Source organism: Podarcis bocagei (assembly GCF_964188305.1).
Source record: "Podarcis bocagei genome assembly, chromosome: Z".
In the NCBI taxonomy this organism is placed as follows: domain Eukaryota; kingdom Metazoa; phylum Chordata; class Lepidosauria; order Squamata; family Lacertidae; genus Podarcis; species Podarcis bocagei.
Window position 1 is genome coordinate 51,911,494 of NC_138140.1, and position 20,808 is coordinate 51,932,301.

A 20,808-nucleotide genomic window follows, 5' to 3' on the forward strand; every position below is an offset into this window, starting at 1 on the left:
GGCCACAAGGTACCTTGCACCTCTCCCATTCACAGGGTTCCCCCCCACCCTCAAAGGATTGCAGGTCAGAATGCAAACAGACTCCAAATTTATCGGAGAAAAAAGGAAGGACCACAAAGCCCTTTGGGAGGCAGACTGTATCAGCCTCTGCTTTGCAAGTCAAGTTAATCAGTTCCGAAGTCAGAAATCTGCAGGAGAAAATCAACATCTCCCACGATCAAAAACTAGTTCAGCAGCTTTGTTGGAAGCATACCAGTACAGGACTCAAGCTAAATTGTTGTACAAAATATTTAGCTACCGAGCAAATGTCATAAAAAGCAATGTAACAATGTAAACATATTAATAGGTAAAGGTAAATGGACCCCTGACCATTAGGTCCAGTCGTGGTCAACTCTGGGGTTGTGGCGCTCATCTCGCTTTATTGGCTGAGGGAGCCGGCATACAGCTTCCAGATCATGTGGCCAGCATGACTAAGCCGCTTCTGGTGAACCAGAGCAGCACACGGAAACGCCGTTTACCTTCCCGCCAGAGCGGTACCTATTTATCTACTTGCACTGGTGTGCTTTCGAACTGCTAGGTTGGCAGAAGCTGGGACCGAGTAATGGGAGCTCACCCCATTGCTTATCCAAAATATTTGTGCTCATGCTGCTGGCCGGAGCTCAAAGCATTCAAGGACACTGCAGAACAAAGGGGGGGGGCACATACATACCGTATTTTTCCCTCTATAACACGCAGATATTTTCTCTCCTAAAAAGTAAGGGGAAATGTCTGTGCGTGTTATTGAGCGAATGTGTGGTCCCTGGAGCCAAGAGGTGCGAGTGAAGGCAAAAATCAGGCAAATATCAATCGTCCGGAGAAGGGAAGCCTTGAAAAGAGGAAGCTGCTGCTTTCCTGCATTCTGCCTCAGGGTCTTACTGCCCACCCGCTTCTGTTTGTTACTGTGTTTGCTCAAATGGAACAAAGAGCAGAGAAAACCCCTCCCCTCCAGGCAAGCAGAGGGGAAAGCAGAGCGTCCTTCCTTCTAATTCCTCTCCATGCTTCGGTGCTGCTGCTGCATCTAGGGACTCGCAGGCAACATGCAGGTGGGGGAGAGAGGGAGAGAGAGAGAGAGAGCTGGCTGGCTCGCTTGGGTGGGTGGCTGGGGGAACTTTTGCCTTCCTTTCCTCCCTCCGGTAAAATCCCTCTCCTGCATTCTTAGCCAGCTGCTTCTCCGCACACCCCTCTCGGTCCTCCTTGTCCCTTCTATGTTTTTCCTTCCCTCCCCACTTAAAACGTGGTTACAAAGCACGGATCCACATGGATCCTCAGGATCTTTGCATTGGGTCACCCCAAATTCACCATCAGATCACATAGCAATGATCTGATGCAAAAACAGGGCTGCAATGTTGGAAGAAATTCAAAGACTATTTACAGAAATATTGCAACATTAATGAATGTTAGAATGATGTTGGATTGAGGTTAAGTGGTTTCTAGCTGTAATGGTATAAAGGAATATGAAAAATAAATGGATTATTAACAGGTAAAAATTTAATGCTACAATATATCTAGATTAAAGATCAGGATAAAATAAGGAGGGAAAGGAATTGCTGAACTAATAAATTGAACTGGAATACAAAAAAGGGAGGTATGAGGAGGTCTGGGAAATAAGTAAATGAAAGATAAGTGACAAAAAGTTGGAATTGTTTTTAACTGCTTTTTATTTTGTATTTTTTTTCTTTTTCTTTTTCATTTTGTAATACTGTGAAAACTTTAATAAATATTTATAAAAAACAAAAACAAAAACAGGGCTGCATAGGGTCAGCCCAAATTCACCATCAGATCACATAGCAACGATCTGATGCAAAAACAGGGCTGCAATGGTGCAAAAACGTGGTTACAAAGCACGGATTCACATGGATCCTCAGGATCTTTGCATAGGGTCACCCCAAATTCACCGTCAGATCACCTAACATGTCCATGGCTACAGCCTGCACCAAAAAAATCACGCACCCACTGTTTTGTGGGGCTGCAATGGTGCAAAAACGTGGTTACAAAGCACAGATCCACATGGATTCTCAGGATTTTTGCATTGGGCTACCCCAAACTCACCGTCAAATCACATGTCTGTGGCCACAGCATGAAGCACAAAAATGATACAGCCACTGTTTCATTCAGATTTTTTTTCTTGTTTTCCTCCTCTAAAAACTATGTGTGTGTTATGGTCAGGTGCATGTTATCGAGTGAAAAATACGGTATACACACAGATAAAACCCTTTCTATCTAAATAACAACAGCATGGGTTAATATTGTCCAAGGATTTGGAAATTAGCTTTCAGTTCCTGTGCTTTCAGAACCAAGCACAAAAGAATCAAGAACACAACAAAGCAGCAGTAAAACTGTTTCTGACAAGAGGCAAAATCTACTACACATTTCAACAAGGCATGGAGTCCCCCCCACTGGCCCCAAATACAGACCTGCCTGAGTGTCAAGTCTACCTAGGGAAGCCTCAGTCTCTACGTCAGTTTTCCAAACTTTCCATGTTGGCGACATACATTTTAGATATGCATCATTTCGTGACACAATTATTCAGTTTTACTAGCAAACCGGAGGTTAAACTAACCCCTTTCCAGCCCTGGGAGGAGTGTGGGGAGCATTCGCATGACACACCCACACATCACAACCAACACACTAGTGTGTCACCACACACAGTTTGGAAAGCTCTTGCACATTCAGGAGAATCAGCACAAGAGGCAAAGTTTTACTGGTGGTGGCACTGCAGTTCTGGAACGCCCTCTAGACCTAGGCAGGGCTCCTTCTCTGCCTGAGATTTCTTTTAGAGCAGGGGTGGGGAACCTGTTGGGGGTGGGGAACAGCTGTCCATGTGCCAAACTACAACTTCCATCTGCCCCCAGGCAGCTTGCTAACAATTTCACATTATATTTTAGATTCATGCTTTTCCTTGGGTTACTATTGCATTGTTTTTAATGCATGTTGGATTTCACTGATACATTCTTTGGGTGTTTCATATCTGTAGGGGGGGGGGGGGCTGCTTTTTATTTTATCATGATGCTGCCCTAAGGGAAAAGCAGTGTCACACAACTAATTGAACTGAATACGCAGGACCTGCAACAAAATTTTGCAGTGGGATGCTCCTGTTTAGGGAGCAGACCAGCCTGGCGGATACTCCATTCCATTCCTACTCCCTTCACCCCACCCCAAACATATACTCAGCATTCAGTGTCCACCCAGCATGCTCAGTCCTCATCAGCCTGTATGTTGTTGTTTTTTGAGTGATGGTGGTGGGTCCCCCCCAAAAAAAATTATTTTTTTCAACTTCTGCAACCTTGGGGTTACCCCAAAACTCTTCTTTGCAGGGGATGCCATTTGGGCTAGATAAAAATTGCCACTGGAGAATCTGATTAGTGTGCAGGACTGAGTCTTCTCAGCTTGTTGAGTCGAATCATTACAATTAATTTTAATTACCATTCATACAGAGCTAGCTACATATAAGGTGCTTTATGAATAATGAGAAGCTGTGAACTTCTCATTATTATTAGGCCACAGAGAAGTTAGGCTGGCCTCAGCCAGAGCCAGGGCTTTTTCAGCCATGGCCCCAATCTGGTGGAACGCTCTGTCACAAGAGACCAGGGCCTTGCGGGACTTGACATCCTTCCGCAGGGCCTGCAAGACAGAGCTGTTCCACCAGGCCTTTGGCCAAGGCACAGCCTGACCCCCTCCTTCGGCAATCCTCACAGAAGTCTAGCCCAATGGTTGCTAGTGGCTTGAATTAATTAATTTTTATAATGAATGATTTTAGAGTGTTGTTTATGTTGTACTTTTGTACTGTTTTATTGTTGTTAGCCGCCCTGAGCCCGGCTTCGGCTGGGGAGGGCGGGATATAAATAAAATTTATTATTTATTATTATTATAACTGTGGCTATAAAGGGATGTCCAATGAAGCTGAATGTTGGAAGAGTCGGGGCAGACAGAAAGAAGTCCTTTGTGCAGTGCAGAGTTAAACTGTGGAACTCCCTGCCACAGGAGGCAGCGATGGCCACCAAGTTGGGTGGCTTTAAAAGAGGATTGGACAAATTCATGAAGGAGAAGGTTGTGCAAGGAGTTCTAGCCACGATGGCTCTGCTCCTCCTCCACAGCCAGAGGCAGCAATGCCAGTCTGAATGCCAGGCACTGAGGATTGCAGGTGGACAGAGTGCCCTGCTTTTGAACTTCCCACAGAGGCATCCGGTTGGCCACCATGCCGACGTTCTGCCTTCACTGCCAGAGGAAGTATCCTTCTAAATACCTGGGAATCACTGGTGTGGGTGGTTGGGTGGGTGCTGTTGCGCCCAGGGCCAGATTTCAGGCTTCCCAGAGAAAGCTGGTTGACCCTATTCCACCAGGCTTTCTCCCTATGTTCTTAACTCTTGACATTTACCTTCTAACGTCTGATTGTTTCATTCTGCTACTGACTCAATTTTAGCTCAGACTTAAAATGCAATTTGGTTTAGAACTCTTGCTTGAAACAGGATTGCTTTTCTCTGTTTATAAACATTTTGCGCTGCAACTTTATAGAGATTTTGTTGTAAGCCGCTTTGAATACTGGTGTGCAAGATCTAAATTATGCCATTATATTATAATTCATCCTGACTAATTAATATAATTAAGTATGTGTCATGGCTTCCCATTTTCTTCCTTTTTGTTCATTGCAGAGAGCTGTGGGGGTTTTCATATGAGGGAGGAATGAGGAAGAAATCTGATTCAATTCCCATTTAAAGTCAAACCTACCTAATTCACACCTTTGTACACAACGCAAGGACCAAACCACAGCTGCCCTTCAAATTTCACACTTCTGCAAAGGAAGGCACTACTGTCCCGGCAAGACCAGTGGCGGAGGGAGGGTCTTGCGTGGCGGCACGCCGCCTGTGGGGACGTGGAACGTCGCCCATGCGAGCGTCCTCCCAAGGGGGTGGCGTGCACAAGCCCATCCCAAGGGGGCGGCCGAGTGTGGGGGCGGAGGGATTACACGGGCCCCACTGTGCTTGCTTTACACCCGTGTAAGCGGCTCCTGTCCCGCTTTGCTGCTTTAAAGCAAGCCACGGAGGAGTTCCCGCCCGTCCCTCCTCTGCTTAGCATTCACTTCATAAAACGCACAGACATATCCCCTTACTTTTTAGGAGGAAAAAAGTGCATCTTATGAAGCGAAAAATACAAGCGTCTTATGGAGCAAAAACTACGATATTTGAACTGTTCTCAAAACACCTCTGTCTTCTCTTGTCTGGGCTAAACCCAGCTTCTTCAACCATTCCTCATAAGGCTCAGTTTCCAGACCCTGGATCATCTTGGTCGCCCTCCTCTGTTCACCTTCCAGCTTGTCAACATCCTTCTTAAATTGTGCTGCCCAGAAGCAGACAAAGTATCCCAAGTGGGGTCTGACCAAGGCAGAAGAGAGCAGGACTATTACTTCCCTTGACCTGGACACTATATTTCTGTTGATGCAGCCTAGAATACCATTAACTTTTTTTGCTGCTGTATCACACTGTTGACTTCGGTGAAGCTTGTGGTCTACTAACACCCTTAGATCCTTTTCACATGTACTGCTGGTAGAAATACATACATACATGCATACGTACATACATACATACATACATACATACCCAGCCCAGCTGGCTGGGTTTTCCAAGCCCACTCTGGGTGGCTCGCAACAGAATATTAAAAACACGATAAATCATCAAACATTAAAAACTTCCCTAAGCCAGGTGTCCCCCATCCTACATTTTTGCATCTATTTTATTGTTCTTGCCTAAGTGTAGAACCCTAAGTTTGTCCCTATTGAAATTCATTTAGTTTGTTTGGGCCTAATTCTCCAATTTGTTAATCCCAATTCCATCTTCTGTGGCATTAGCTACACCTCCCAGTTCGGTGTCATCTGCAGATTGGATGAGCATCCCCTCAATTCCTTCATCCAAGTCATTTATAAAGACGTTGAACAACAATGGGCCCAGGACAGAATCCTCTGACACCCCACTTGTCACTTTTCCCCAGAAAGATGAGGAATGAGTCCTCTTTGGGTTCGGTCTGCCAACCAGCTACAAATCCACCTAACAGTTGCCTCATTCCACTCACATTTTACCAGCTTCTCTGCAAGTATATCATGGGGGACTTTTGTCAGAAGCCTTGCTGCTATTTAATCCATTCTTTAAACAAGTTCCAAATATACCGCATATGCTTTCTACATGTTTGTTCTGTGCTGTCAACATATCAACCAAAGATTGGCCATGGACCCTCAATGATGGGGAGTGTGTTGGTGGGCAAATCCCCAATCTCCATTCAGACAGTGTCTCTCCTAGCATTTCCAGTTGGCAGGAATGAGCGGGTTTTCCTGCAAGTTTCCTGCAAGAAGTTTGAAGGTTCCCCTTCTGAAGCCACATGCCAAGTTCTGGAGAAACCAGCCAGGCTGGAATGACAGACGGTAAAAAGGCTCAGCCTTTCCCAGCTGTGTTTCAGCTGCACAGCACGCCTTCCTCAGTATCCCCTTTTTTACACAAACGTTTAAGGCAATGAGGAAGAATACTACATCCCTGACCAAATCGCAAAGGGATTTTGGCAGCAAGAGCAACTAAAACAGCCTTTGCCAAACTTGGGCCCTCCAACTGCATTTTACCCATAGCCAACAGGGGGTAAAACTAGGGAATGCTGCAGTGTGGTCTAAGTGGTTAGAGTGCTGGACTAGGATTCAAATCTACTTGGCCATGAAGTTAAACAGGGTGATCTTGGGCCAGTCCCTGCCTCTCAGCCTAATATGCCTCACAGGGGTGACAATTAAACAAGGAGGGGAAGGCCATGTCGGAAGCCACCTTGGAGAAATGGTGGGAAGCAAATACAAAAAATAAGTAAATGAAATCTTTCTTTTCAAAAGGAAAGAAGGTTCTAATCTGCACCAGAGTGATGAATTTCCTGATGGTGAAGGGCCCAGAGCTCACGCCTGCTGGGCATGCAGAAGGCCCCAGGGACCCTCTCCAGGGAATGCTGAGAATGCCCAACACCTGAAACACTGGACAGCTGCTGCCAGTCAGTGCAGACACTCTTATTGAGATGGGCCAGTGTTTTTACACAGGACAACTTCCTATGTTCCTAGTACAGTGGTACCTTGGGTTAAGAACTTAATTTGTTCCGGAGGTCCATTCTTAACCTGAAACTGTTCTTAACCTGAAGCACCACTTTAGCTAATGGGGCCTCCCACTGCTCCTGTGCTGTCGCCGCACAATTTCTGTTCTCATCCTGAAGCAAAGTTCTTAACCTGAGGTACTACTTCCAGGTTAGCAGAGTCCGTAACCTGAAGCGTCTGTAACCCAAGGTACCACTGTCCTAGTAAAATGGAACTGAAGCAACTGTGGGGTGAGAAGCAAGACCCACAACTCTGGGGCAGGGTGCCTGTTTTGCATGCATGAGGCCCCAGGGTCCCTCCCCAATGGCCGGTGTGCAGAAACCCTTTTCTGCCTGAGCTCTGGAGAGATGTTGCATCACAGCAGACAGTGCTGAGTTAGCAGAACTAATTGTCCGATTTCATAGCTGCTTCATTAATTCCTCAAAGAGAGGAATTAATAATAATACTAAAACTGAAATACTAAAACACAATTCAGTTAAAGCTCAGTGATATCACTTTAAAGAATCTTGGCTTCCCCCAAAGAATTCTGGGAGTTGCAGTTTGTTAAGGGTGTTAAAAGTTGTTCAGGAACCCTCATGGCCCTCTGAGAGGTACCATTTTCAGAGTGGTCCAGCAATCAATCCCTCTCCCTAGGGAACTCTGGGATCTGTGGCTTTGTGAAGGGAATGGGGCTTCCTAACAACTCTCAGCACCTGCAACAAACTACAGCTCCCAGGATTCTTTGGGGGGGGGGGAAAGTCATGACTGTTTAAAGTGGTGTCACAATACTTTAAATATATGTAGCTTTGGAGAGTTTGCCTTGTGCCCCAGACCAGGGACTCATTCATAAACTTCTGACACCAGCTGGCCCAGACTGGAAGCTGGAGTAAACGGTTGCCCCCAGAGGCCTGCAGCAACAAATGAAGCTAGGGGCCATGAAGTTTGGGGGGTGGGGGCAGTAGCAACGAGGGAAAGAACCTGAACATCATGTCCTCAGCGGGTTCCCCTTCTACACACAAGCCCACCTCCTTGTTGGTGTTGCTACTCACTTGCCTCTCCTACTGGACTCAATCCTTAGCCCAGAAAGGAGGATAAGACTTGGTGAGGCCTCCTATTTCCTCTCCCCTCACTGCTTTCAGGCATGTTCTCCCTGACATTTTGGTTAGCGAAATGGTTAAATATCAGCTAGCACTGCATATATTGTTGGATTTCAGCTCCCAGCAGTCCCAGTGGCCAGCATGGTGAATGGTCAGGGACAACAGGTGGTACAAACCAGCAACCTCTGCAGGGCACCTCTATTGATAGGGAGTCCCAAAGTCTGGGACCTCTCTGCAACAGAGAAGCCCCTTCTTTAATGTACCCACTTCACCTAGCATAGAACGTGGACCTAGTGAGATAAACGAGGCAGATAAGAGTGGAGCCATCTTTCTGCAAGCTGAGCATCTCTAGAAGAGCAACATCAGTAGGTGGTATCTAGTGGTGGTTCTGCATCCCTTCCCAGATTCATGGAATCACTGAGTTGGAATCATCTAGTCCAACCCAAATATGCAGCTGTCCCTTATGGGGATTGAACCTGCAACCCTGGTGTTCTCAAAACCACGCTCTAGCCAACTGAGCTATCCAGGCCGAGATGTCCTTCTGCTAGCACTAAATCACTTTAAACATGGCATCCCACAAAGAGCCCCAGGAAGTGTCATTTGTTGGGGCTGTTAGGAGACCTGCTTATTCCCCTTCACAGAGCTACATTTCCAGAGTGACTTAACAATCTCTCTTCCCAGGAAACTCTGGGAATTGCAGCTCTGTGAGGTCTCCTAACAGCTCTCAGATCCTTTGGAAGAAGCCATGGCTGCTTAAAGTGGCAAGATAAAGGAAATAGTGTAGATGAGACCTCTCTGTCAGGATAACTTTATGAGAGGACTCTATCTGCCAGGCAGGATGGGCTGGCAAGGCAGGTCCCTTTGCTTTGCGCAAGTTGAAGTGTTTCCATCAATTCCATCAAGCCGACCCTGGATGCAAGGGGGGAATGGAATTCAGTTTGCCTAATTCACACTTTATGAAACAAGGCACAAACCAAAACGCGAGCCATCCTTCAACATTCACATTTTTCTAAATTTTGCAATGTAACAAAAATCCATGTACCAGCAAAAAGTAAAAATGCATGTTGTTAATGACATACAAAGATGCATTATATTTGAGAAAATATAATCGCCTCATCCATTTTTCTGAGAACCTTTTCTTTTTTATTTGTTAAAATTGTAAACTGATGCGGCAATGTGGAGAACTGATCTTAAAATCGGAAAAATGAGAAACTGGGAGAACACTCACCCAGAGATACAACCCATAATAATTCATTTTCTGGCACTTCTGATGCCTTGGCAGGACTCAGATTTGTTTGTTTGTTTTGAGTCACCAGTCCAACACAAAGCACCACTAAGGGTGTCCGACAATTAAAACCTAAGCGTGCAATATCCTTCAGACTATACCATTCTACCATTCTATGAATATATATCTAAAAAAGATACAGCATAATAAAAAGAGGGTCAGTGCAATGAGAAAAAAAGCAACAGAAGCAACTGTATATATCTGTGTTTTTAAGAACGTACTCGCTCCTGCTGCCTCCTAAAATGCTAGTGGGTTATTCGAACACAGCACGTTTTTTAACGCTGTCGCCTTCCCACAGTATTTGGGTGGCAGGTGTGGAACTACGGTCACGTGACCTGCTCTTCCATTGCCTGATTTCGTACGAGGAGGCCACAGCCCAGGAAGCCCAGAAGCAAATGGCACGTGTTGCCAAATCTAATTCGTCTGTCACCCTCCTCTCCCATCGCCACCGTTGCTATAGTATGTTTCTCAGGCAACAGCCTTGGGGGGTTGTTTTTTCTAGAATGTGTATCTGGGTGGAAGCAAGATACTGAGGAGTACCCACTTCTCAACAAAACTAGGTTGGGGGGCTGGTGAAATGCAGTTCAGGGGCTGAAGCTGAACTGCAGGCCAGGCAGTCCCCAGTCTGAAACTCAACCCTGCCACGAATAGAAGTCACAGTCCCTCTCAGCCTCAGTCCCTCCCATCTCTAATGATGTACAGTGGTACCTCGGCCTATGAACAGCCCTGTTAATGAACTGTTTGGTGAACCAACTCCGCAAAACCAGAAGTAGGTGTTCCAGTTAGTGAACTGCCACGGAAGCTGAACTGTGGCAGGGAACTGGCGATGGGAGGCCTCAGTAGAGAAAGCACACCTTGGTTTAAGAATGCTTTGGTTTAAGAACAGACTCCCGGAACAGATTAAGTTCATAAATCGAGGTACCACTGTACATCAGTAATGATGTTCCTTCCTTCCAGCATTGTTGTAAATATTTGCAAAGCTGCCTACATAGAATCCTAGAACGTAGAGTTGGAAGGGACCCCAAGGGTCATCCAGTCCAACCCCCTGCAATGAAGAGTTTTGGGCACACATTGCTTCCCTATGTACGAACCTACTCTGCTGACTTGGGCCTGTTGGAGCACCTACCCCCAGAGCTCTCTACTCGTGACTGGCAGTAGTGCTCCAAGGCATCAGATAGAGGAGCATGGAGCATTATGTGTAGGCAGACCATCTAGTGCAGCACGGCTTGAGAACCAGTAGTTCTCAAAACCTTTTCCTCTGGCCCCACTTTCAGAATGAAACATTTGTTCATGAATTTTTTAGTGATAAGAAATACAGTGGTACCTCGGGTTACATACACTTCAAGTTACAGACTCCGCTAACCCAGAAATAGTACCTCGGGTTAAGAACTTTGCTTTAGGATGAGAACAGAAATTACTTAACCCGAGGTACCAGTACCTCAGGTTAAGTACTTAATTCGTTCCAGAGGTCTGTTCTTAACCTGAAACTGTTCTTAACCTGAAGCACCACTTTAGCTAATGGGGCCTCCTGCTGCTGCCGCGCCGCCGGAGCACGATTTCTGTTCTCATCCTGAAGCAAAGTTCTTAACCTGAAGCATTTTTTCTGGGTTAGCGGAGTTTGTAACCTGAAGCGTATGTAACCTGAGGTACCACTGTACATTGGAAAACAAAAACAAACAACTCCTAGCAGTGCTTGATTTTTAACCTAGAACACAACTACTTTATGATACAATCATGGGAAAGTATAAAACAATGCTAGTACATAAGAACATGAATCACACCCCAAATATGAAACTGATTGCCCTTGACTCTTCCTGCTGCACTTGTCCCCCTCTCCTGCCTTGCCCTTGGAGAACCCTGGTCTACCTGGACTGGAAGCAATGGCTCTGCAGAGTTTCTGGCAGGGGTCTCTCTCAGTCCCGGCTGAAGATCCTGGGGATGAAACCTGGGACCTTCTGAATGAAAAGCATGTGCTCCACCGCTGAGCTAGAAGCCGCCCAGCTCCCCCTGGGAGGGAACTCTTCACCAGTGAACCATCTCTCACGTCTGCTATTCCAACCAATGGATGGCCAAGGGTGCACCAAAACAGTAAGACCTAGCAAGAGAGGCGTTACTGGAGCTTCTTACCTTTAGGGAGTCAAAGCAGGCAATAACTCGTCCATTTTCCACATGGCAACTCCTTGAAGGGTGGGCAAACTTGCACTCTGTGTCAGAGCGAGAACAAGTACCTCTCTGAAATTCTCGACATACTTCTAACGTCAGCCATTTTGTATCACGAACCAAAGAAACGTTCACAGCCATTTTAAAAAAAATAAAAGAAACCACCCCCCCAAAAAGGAAGGGGGCGGAGAGAAAAAGGAAAACGCAAGGTACCACACCCCTCCTTCAGGAGAAATAGTACTGCTGATCTTTCAAAGAAGAAGAAGAAGGGGGGGGGATAAAAAAGGGAATTCAAGTTTAAAAAAGTGAAGAAATAACTAACTTGTTGCTTTGGTAAACTTTTCTATTTGTCAGCACTTAGGTTTCCATTGAACTCAAATTGTGTTTGTTGAAAAGAAGGATTAAACATAAAGCCAATCATAAAATAGAAATCTCATCAGAATTAACTGAAAAGTCAAATTAGAGGCCAGCTCCTAAAAGTGCAATTCTCGAAGTCAAAATAGAAATGTTTTATATATATATATATATATATATATTATATATATATATATACCTATATATAGATATATATAATTCTTTTTTTGTGCCACTGCCAAAATTATTCTTTCAAAATAACTGGCAGACTTTTTATTTCCCCCTCCAAAGGATTATTCTGTGCTCTCCAGTTACTGGTTTCAATTATTCTCACGCTGAAAAAAGGAAAAAGGAAAAGTCATTGCTGGCGATGCTGCAGGTGGAGCAGAGTTGGTTGGTTTCGTTTCTTGACAGGGGAAGAAGGGGAGCTGCAAGCAGGAACCAACAGAAGTTGGTTTTTTAAAAAAAGGTTTCCGTTTTTCCCTTTCGTTTGGAATATTTTAGTAAAGAGAGACCGGTAAGTCTGCTACATAGTCAGGAGACAGGGGAATGGCAGAGGAAATCTGAGTTGTAAAATGGTTAGGAAGAATTTTTTTGGGGGGGAATTATAAAGATGGATGAGTTGCTATCAGAATATGAACTGCAAGCAACGCCAAACTTTGGAGAAAGGAAAAGCAAAAATAAAAAAGAGAGGGATATCTATATATATCAATAGATATATATATAGATCTATATACACACACGTATAGATATATGTATATATATAATTTTTTCCCCAAAAAGCGAGCGAGGCAAAGCCCTGGACGCAAATCCAAGCGGTGGCGGCGGCGGCGGCGGCGGCACAGGATTCAAGGAAGGCACTTTTCAGCTACCTGCGAAAGAGAAGAGAAAAGTGTCAGCTGAAGCCCAAGGCAGCTCCCCACCCTAAAGCTTCCAGCCCTCTCTCCGGAAAGCAAGTGGAAACTCATTTTCAACAGGAAAAACCTCTAGATACTGACAGTGTGGCATTTTGAAGGCAGCCGCAGTAGGTGTTTGTATTAAAAAAATAAAAATAAAAATAAGAGAAGAGAGAGTCAGAGAGGAAAGAAGGACATTTCTCCACACGGAACTGCGCATGGCACAGAGGAAGCAACCAATTACATTTACCGTTGCAGCAGAAAGCCTGGGCAGGCATCCAGTAAAAAAGGTTGTTGCATATTGATTTAATTCTGGCAGACATTCTCCCTCGTTTTCTGCCTCTTGCACAGTTTCTCTCCCTCCCCCCCCCCCATGCCCGCTGCACGGTAAAAATGCCTCCACCTGGCGTTGTGGCAGACGGCCCTCTGGTGCGTCTGGTTTGTGCCTCCGGGTTCCCAGCAAGAGCCAGCCACTGAGTGCGCAGGATCTGCTTCTGCACAGGCCACTCTGACCGAGAGATGTGGCGAGGCGTCGCTGTCGTGTGCAACAATCCACCCCTGGCACAGCTGGAAGCTCTCCGTGGCAGAGCGAGCATTCTGGAAAGGGCCCTTGCCCCCTTGCCACCCCCTCCACCAATTCCTTGCTGCTACTGCTGCCCCCTTCTCCAACCCAGAGTGGCTGGTCGAGGCAGGGTGCCACTCTCAGAACACAGTTGGGCAGAAAACTGGGTGGGGAAACCTTGACTCTGAGGGCGTCCACAGACAAAGGAAAAATAAACTACCCTTCTGCTCTTTTTGCGGCACCATAAATCATTGTGGAAGGAAGTGTGCTTTGCACACACGCATCTGGTGGGTGGGAAATTTCATACACCCCCCCCACCCCCATCCCCCCAACTCCTCATAGCAAACATTTGCCTCTGGGAGGCGAGATAGCCGGGTGCAAAGAACTGTCTGCCGACAGAGACTCAATGCTCTGTCTCACCCCATTAACTGCTACAGGTCCGTCATGGATTAGGGTTAACCCTCTGCATGCTAGCTGAAGATTCAGTGACTGAGGTTTCATTCAGAAGGAAGAAGCTCATTCGTTCGCCAGGCGGTTTTTCTTTTCTCCCCTCCCGCCAAAACGAGAAGTAAAGCCCAGAGTGAAACTTAAGCCTTCCATTGAAACACAGGAGGATTTACTATTTAGAATATTAACTCCATGTCTGCATAAAAAGTCTGTACGTGTTCAAGTTCCAACATTATTACAGTGGTACCTTGGGTTACAAATGCTTCGGGTTACAAACTCTGCTAATCCGGAAGTAGTACCTTGGGTTGAGAACTATGCCCCAGGATGAGAACGGAAATTGTGCGGTGGCGGCACGGCAGCAGTGGGAGGCCCCATTAGCGAAAGCGTGCCTCAGGTTAAGAATGATTTCAGGTTAAGAACGGACCTCCAGAATGAATTAAGTTCTTAACCCGAGGTACCACTGTATTACAGTGAAACCTTGCTTCCCGAACGCCTCCATTTTGGAACATTTTGGCTCCCAAACGCTGAAAACCGGGAAGTAAATTGTTCCAGTTTTTGAATATTTTTCGGAAGCCGAACGTCTGACATGGCTTCCACTTGAGTGCAGGAAGCTCCTGCAGCCAATTGGAAGCTGCGCCTCCGTTGTCGAACATTTCAAAAGCTGAGCAGGCTTCCAGAATAGATTACATTCAACAACCAAGGTTTGACTGTTTTTGATGCAACAGTGCCATATTTCAACAAATGCTTGCTGGATGTTAGGAGTGCAAAAAGAACGCAGAATCGCTGAACGTTTGCAGGTAGGGAGGTATTACTGCCATCAACAGCTGATGAACTAAGATAATCAGAAGCAGTTGGCTTGATCAGATTGAAAGGTCCAGCCATTGCAAAATCTTGCCCATCAGGGGCCTTTCGTAGAGGCACAACGGCAAATGCTCTCTCCGCTGTTGCTCCCCAGGAACAATTGCATATCAGTTTGCAATCTTTGGATTTATTTCAGTACACTTCTATAACAATTGCTACACTTTTTAAAAATAAAAATAGCTCATTTACAAAAGTTAAGCGCCCACCAAAATATAAAAGCAAACGTACAAACCTCAAAAGTAGCAGATTAATGCACAAGATAACCAAAATGTTAAAAATGCCATGCACATATGGAGGGGGTTATGTGCCCAAGAAAAGAAGGAGGTTGCCAGGCACATAAGAGGTAGCAAAGTTGGTGCCCGTCAAACACACAGGGAAGACATGTCACAATTGGGGTGCCACTGCCGAAAAAGCAGCCAGGAACGCAGCTGCCACTACTATGCCAAGAGTCCTGCTTGGAATGTTTCTGGGTTTTTGTTTTTAACTGCATCTGAAACTACATGAGCATCCCAGCCCAGCCTGGGTGGTGGAAGCAAAGACCAGGATAAAGGAAGTTACTAGCTAGGCAGGGAACTGAACAGAAAGAGAAGATGAAGAGCATTCAGGTGACACTGTGTGTTAGTATGCTCCAGGTTTGGAAAGCTGGGAGATCTTGGTTCAAGTTATACCACAGACCCATTTGAGGCTTATTTCTCTCAGAGAAGGTCGCATCTACCAAGGAAGCCTGGTGGGGGGGACAGGAAACAGGAATGCCTTACACTTCCCATTTCCTCTTGTGTATCACCTTCCTTGCACAATTATTATTATTAATTGACTGAGCAGCTATTTATATCCTACCTTTAAGAACTTACAAACAAAATACAAAATATGGTAATCAGGTAATAAACTAAAGAGCGTATTTCAAAATCAATCCCAAAAATGCCTTATTGGGGTGTGGGGTCTTCAGACCACACCTGTAAGCTGACGTAAAGGTGGCCTGGCATAGCTCCATGGGAAGCACATTGCACAATTTAGTGGAGCCACCACTAGAAAGACCCTGCACTTAGTGTTCACTGTTCTGCTCTCCCTTAGAGGCAGGCTGAAGTGAATATCTCAACACTTGGGGCAGGCTTATTTGATCTGAATAGCCTAGAAATGAGGCTGTTCAGTTTGGGATGCTTTACGAGAAATGTGAGGTGCAGGAAGTGCACAAATGCACTGTATTATCTGTGCATCCTACTGCACCTGAAGTCAGAGACTTTCAAATCAGGAAGAGCAGTGAACCAACACTTTTTGAAAGAGCAGGAAGCAACCTTTTAAGAAGTCAGATCATTTGATCCATCTACTGTGTACTGTCTGGCAAAAAACCATTTTCTGTGGCTGCAAAAAAACCCCTTATGTCTTGTAACAGGGGTCTCTCCGACTGGAAAGGCCAGGGAATCTGCCCCCACCCCACATTTTCTATAGGAAGGTTTTTATTTGAAACAAACCAGACAAAACAGACTGCATGTTCAGAAATTATGCAAATTGCCACTGGGTAATAATCTAGCCTAGCCTTTGGTGCTCTCCAGCTGCTCTCCCATGAGCCTCAGCGAGCATGGCCAATGGTCTGGGGTGATGGGACCTGAAGTCCATAATATCTGGAGGGCCCCAGGTCGGGAGGCAGTTGATCTAATCCTTTTTAAAAATCCCATCCTTCCATTTGAAATTTAGCCAGAGGGCTGCATCCATTCTAGGCAGCATTCTGGGGGCCACATGCCAGCAGTGTGTATACCCCAGATGTCAAGGAAATAAACAACTATCTGACTTTTAGAAGACATCTGAAGGCAGCCCTCTTTAGGGAAGTTTTTAATGTTTGATGTTTTATTGTATTTTAAATCATTTGTTGAGTGGCTGGGGAAACACAGCCAGATGGGCAGGGTATGCATGTATGTATGTATGTATAAATAAATGATGATGGGCGGGGCCAGAAGCAAAAGTGGGAGGAGCAACAAAGGCAAATTTTACCTTTGTACACTAAGCCACATTCTACACACATTCTGCCCCTGGGACTAAGGTTCTGCACACCTTAACAGCTGGAACAGAGGAGGTCCATCTCTTGGTGCCCTCCTTTTTAGAGGTGAGCCCAGCAGCAGCCAGATAGACTGACTTATTATCATTATCTAAATGTATTTGATCATTTGACCATTATTAACAATGATCAACAACACTGCTCCAGAAAAAATTGTCTTCAGATTGTAATATTCGCCAAGAAAATAGGACTTAACATCAAATTACAAGATTTCTTCTAAAGAAAAGCCTCAAAACCTACTTGAATTTGCCTTTGCAGGAGGAAGTTGTTTTCCCGGTGATATTATTCAAGGGGCAACCAGTTTTCCCAGAATGCGTTTCTGTATTCACTTGCAATTGTCACTCTTATGTAAGATGGCTCTTACAGCCAAGTCCCAAACCTTAAGCTTTTCTTTCCATGAAGAGAGTAATACAACTTTCCAGCTTCGGGCCATTAACATCCTTGCAGCTGCTGAGAGAACACAGAGTCAAAGAGTTTGGGGGGGTCATCTAGCCCAACCCCCTGCAATGCAGGAATCTTTTATTCAACTTGAGGCTCAAATCCACAAGCCTGAGATTAAGAGTGACTGAGCTATCCCTTGCACACTTTAGACCTGCAAGTTTCTTTCTTTATGACAGGAGATGGCATTTTTGGTAGTGGCGCCTATGCCTATAAAATACCCTCTCCAGTGACCCATGTACTTTGTTTTCAGCCAGGCCTTTCATGATCCTAGTGGGGATTTTTTATTATCTGTGAGTTGTCGACACAATGAATGGTAGTTTTATGAACCTTTCCCAGGTCTACCTAGATATGTCAGGGATGGAACCTGGGACCTCCTACATGGAGAACACACACGCCTGGGCTGTAGGCCTTCGCTAAAAATGGGACTTTTTAATAGGATCCAGCAGGGCTCTTCTGTTCTGTACACAGAATAACCTAGCATCACCAAACCCACCCACACCCAACTGGCTCTGAATAAATTATACTATTATTATTATTATTATTATTATTATTATTAATTTATAGCCTGCATTTTTTCCTGATGGGACCCAAGGCTAAAGCAGCCCTAAACCACGAAAAACATAGAAGAAACTATCATTAAAAAACAATTAAACACAGATAGAATTAAAACTGTATGCACATGTAAAATCTGTTTAAAGCATACCAATAATTATAATAAAAACAGCACAGCACCAGGCCTTTCATTAGAAGCCATCAATTCCCAAAAGTCTGTTGGGAAAAGGTCTTCAGCCGCCAGCAGAAGGATAACAAGGAGGGAGCTGCCTGGCTTCTCCAGGGAGTCTGGGAGCAACCACTGAGAAGGCCCTCCCCTGAGTCCCCACTGAGCTTGCCTACAAGGGTGGAGGGACCGAGAGAAGGGCCTCCCCCGAAGAAACCCGGGCAGGTTCCTGGGAGGGAATATGGTCTTCCAGACACAGCTTTGACCTAAGCTGTGTAAAATGGCTTGGGCCCTTGTGCAGGGAAGATTGTATTTTCCAATACAAATTTTCCTGGATGCAAAGATCCTTCTCTCAGTCCCATCAGCACCAGAAGCACAGCGGGTGGTGACACAAGAGAGAGCCATTTCTGTGGAATTCCTTCCCTGGGGAAGTTAGACCGAATCCTCCTTCCTTACCTTTCTTCCAGCAGTCTCAGACCTTCCTCTTCAGGCAGGCCTTAAGGTGTAGACACTGGGCTGCTCTTGGGGCAAACTAAATTTTAATGCTGGTTTCAAATGTGTATTAGCGAATTTTAACTGTAGTTTGTTTTTCTTGATTTGCATTTTATAACGATGTTTTTTAGAAGCTGTGAGCTGCCCTGAATCCCAACTTGGGAGAAAGGAGCAGGTGAAAGCAGGAACATTGCACCTAATGCTGTTTTACCTATGGCATTGGCGCAGCTTTACACAGATTGCTGGAAATTTTTAAAAGTTAGTAAAAAAGGAGTGGGAGAGCAGGAAAATCTGCTTGAAAGGGCCATCCAAGACCTTGCAAGATCTCATGGGAACTCTTGCAGAACCTTCCCAGAGCCTGGCAAGCAAGTCATGGGGCTTAGAATTGGAAAGGACCCCGCCCCCCCGGTCATGGAGTCCAGCCCCCTGCAATGCAGGAATATTTTGCCCCATGTGGGGCTCGAACCCACAGCCCTGAGATTGAGAGCCTCCTGCTGCACCAACTGAGCTTCCCCAGCAGTGCTTCTATCTGTACATAAAATAACAGAAGCAACAACAACAACAAAACAACAACAATATACTTGAAGAGACAGGAAGGGAGGTATTTACCAGTTTGACGGCTTGGTTTAAGGGATAACCTCTCTGCCCGCCAAGCCACGCTGCACCATAAATCTGGCGAGTCTTTGGGAAATGTCCCTGTTTGAATTTGGAGCCCTAGGCCTGCTGTCCTATCAGGATTCAAGCATGTGTGGAGGAGAGGCCTCACCCAGCAGATGGCAACGCAGTGGGTGCAGCTTTGCAAACAAGCTGGCACAGGCTGAGGGATGGGTCGGAACAATGTGGAATTCTCTTAGGAATTAGGCCAACTGAAAGAAGAATGGGAGGCTTTTCTTGGAAGCAGCTTTTCCCCAAAAGCTGGAAGCACAAATGAATATGCAAGATGCAACATAAACCTCCCCCCGCCTGTCAGTGCTTCCAGGGTCTCTTTTGGATTAACCCAAAGCTTTGGGCATGCTAAGCAAGTTCTCCTTCCCTTCAGCCCCCATTTTCATTTATTTCAGGGGCACAGCTTGCCCAACTCCTCGGTCGGAGTGGAAACACGGCCAGCAAGCCCAGGAGGGACACATTTTAAGCACAGTCACAGCTTCCCCCAAAGAATGCTGGGAGCTGTAGTCTTTTACGGGTGCGGACTTGTTCCCCACCCAAAGCAGTTCAACAATCAATCCCACGTCCCAGGGAACTCTGGGAACTCTGGCTCTGTGGAAAGGGGGGAAGGGGGGGTCTCCTAATAACTTTAAGCACCCGCAATGAACTACAGGTCCCAGCATTCTTTGGGGAAAGTCATGAATGTCTGCCACAGCACTTCAAATGTATGGCATGAATATGGCTATATAATTCCCATTGGAACTGGAATTCCCACTGGCCAAAGAGAGGAAGGAAGATGGTTTTATCATGCTCATTGGGCGACAGCATGGGGCTTTGGCCATGCTCTTTATTGTTATGGTTAGTCTGTGCGTGTGTCTGAGTGCATGCTTGCATGCTTACTCCATATTTTACCCTGCATTACAAATGCCGGAAGCTACTCTGGCATTGTCAACCGTGCTAGTTTGCATGGCCTTGGCCTTGCAAATATTTCCTGGGCAGCTTCCTGCTTGGGAAGTGGCTACAGGCAAGAGGTAGAGCGCCCGCCTTGCAGGTGGAAGGCTCTCAGGTCCAGCCCCCAGAATCTCCTGTTAAAAGGAGCATCAGGTGAAAAGAAAGACTCTGGCGAGGGCCCTGGATACGGGCCACTATGGGTCAGAAGGACCACACGTTTGAGCCAGCCTGCCACCACCTGATGCCCATAGCTCAGCTGGTAGAGCATGAGACTCTTAATCTCAGGGTTGTGGGTTCAAGTCCCGTGTTGGGCAAAATATTCCAGCATGGCAGGGGGTTGGACTAGATGACCCATGAGGTCCCTTCCAACTTTACAATATAATGATCTAATCGTCTAGATGCTGTTGGACTACAACTCTCATCAGCTCCAGCCAGGACGGGAGCTGTAATCCAAAGACATGGGGAGGGCACCACCCCCACATTTTCCTGACCAACTTTTCTGCAGTTCCCATCCGGATAGTTCCTTGCTCTCAGTGCTCTCCATATTCTTCCCACAACACCCACCATGGACAAACGGCATCACAACAACAAGAAGAAGACATCATGTACACTTAAAGCCAGCATAAAGCAATGCAGAGAAAAATCTAAAACTCAACCATATTTTCAAAAGGCAAAATATCCCATCCACTGAAGGATGTGTCAAGGGCAGCTGCCTACCAGCTCCAC

At 45.8% G+C, this 20,808-nt stretch overlaps 1 protein-coding gene across 8 annotated transcripts in view; it reads right to left on the reverse strand.

The window, feature by feature from the left end:
• The window catches only part of MBNL3 (muscleblind like splicing regulator 3), a 130,759-nt gene that overhangs the window by 55,697 nt on the left and 54,254 nt on the right, over positions 1 to 20,808 (reverse strand). For 6 of the 8 annotated variants that reach the window (XR_014004459.1, XR_014004460.1, XM_081180521.1 and 3 more), the window contains exon 2: positions 11,633 to 12,891. The exons of 1 other annotated variant lie outside the window; for it this stretch is intronic. Coding sequence is in view for 5 of the 7 variants with exons in the window: in XM_081180521.1 (XP_081036647.1) it covers positions 11,633 to 11,806 (174 nt within the window). In the remaining 2 variants the exon portion in view is untranslated. Of the gene's footprint in view, positions 1 to 11,632; positions 12,892 to 13,017; positions 13,113 to 20,808 lie in introns of those variants that run through there. One more of the 8 variants, XM_081180518.1, reaches the window with a different exon arrangement.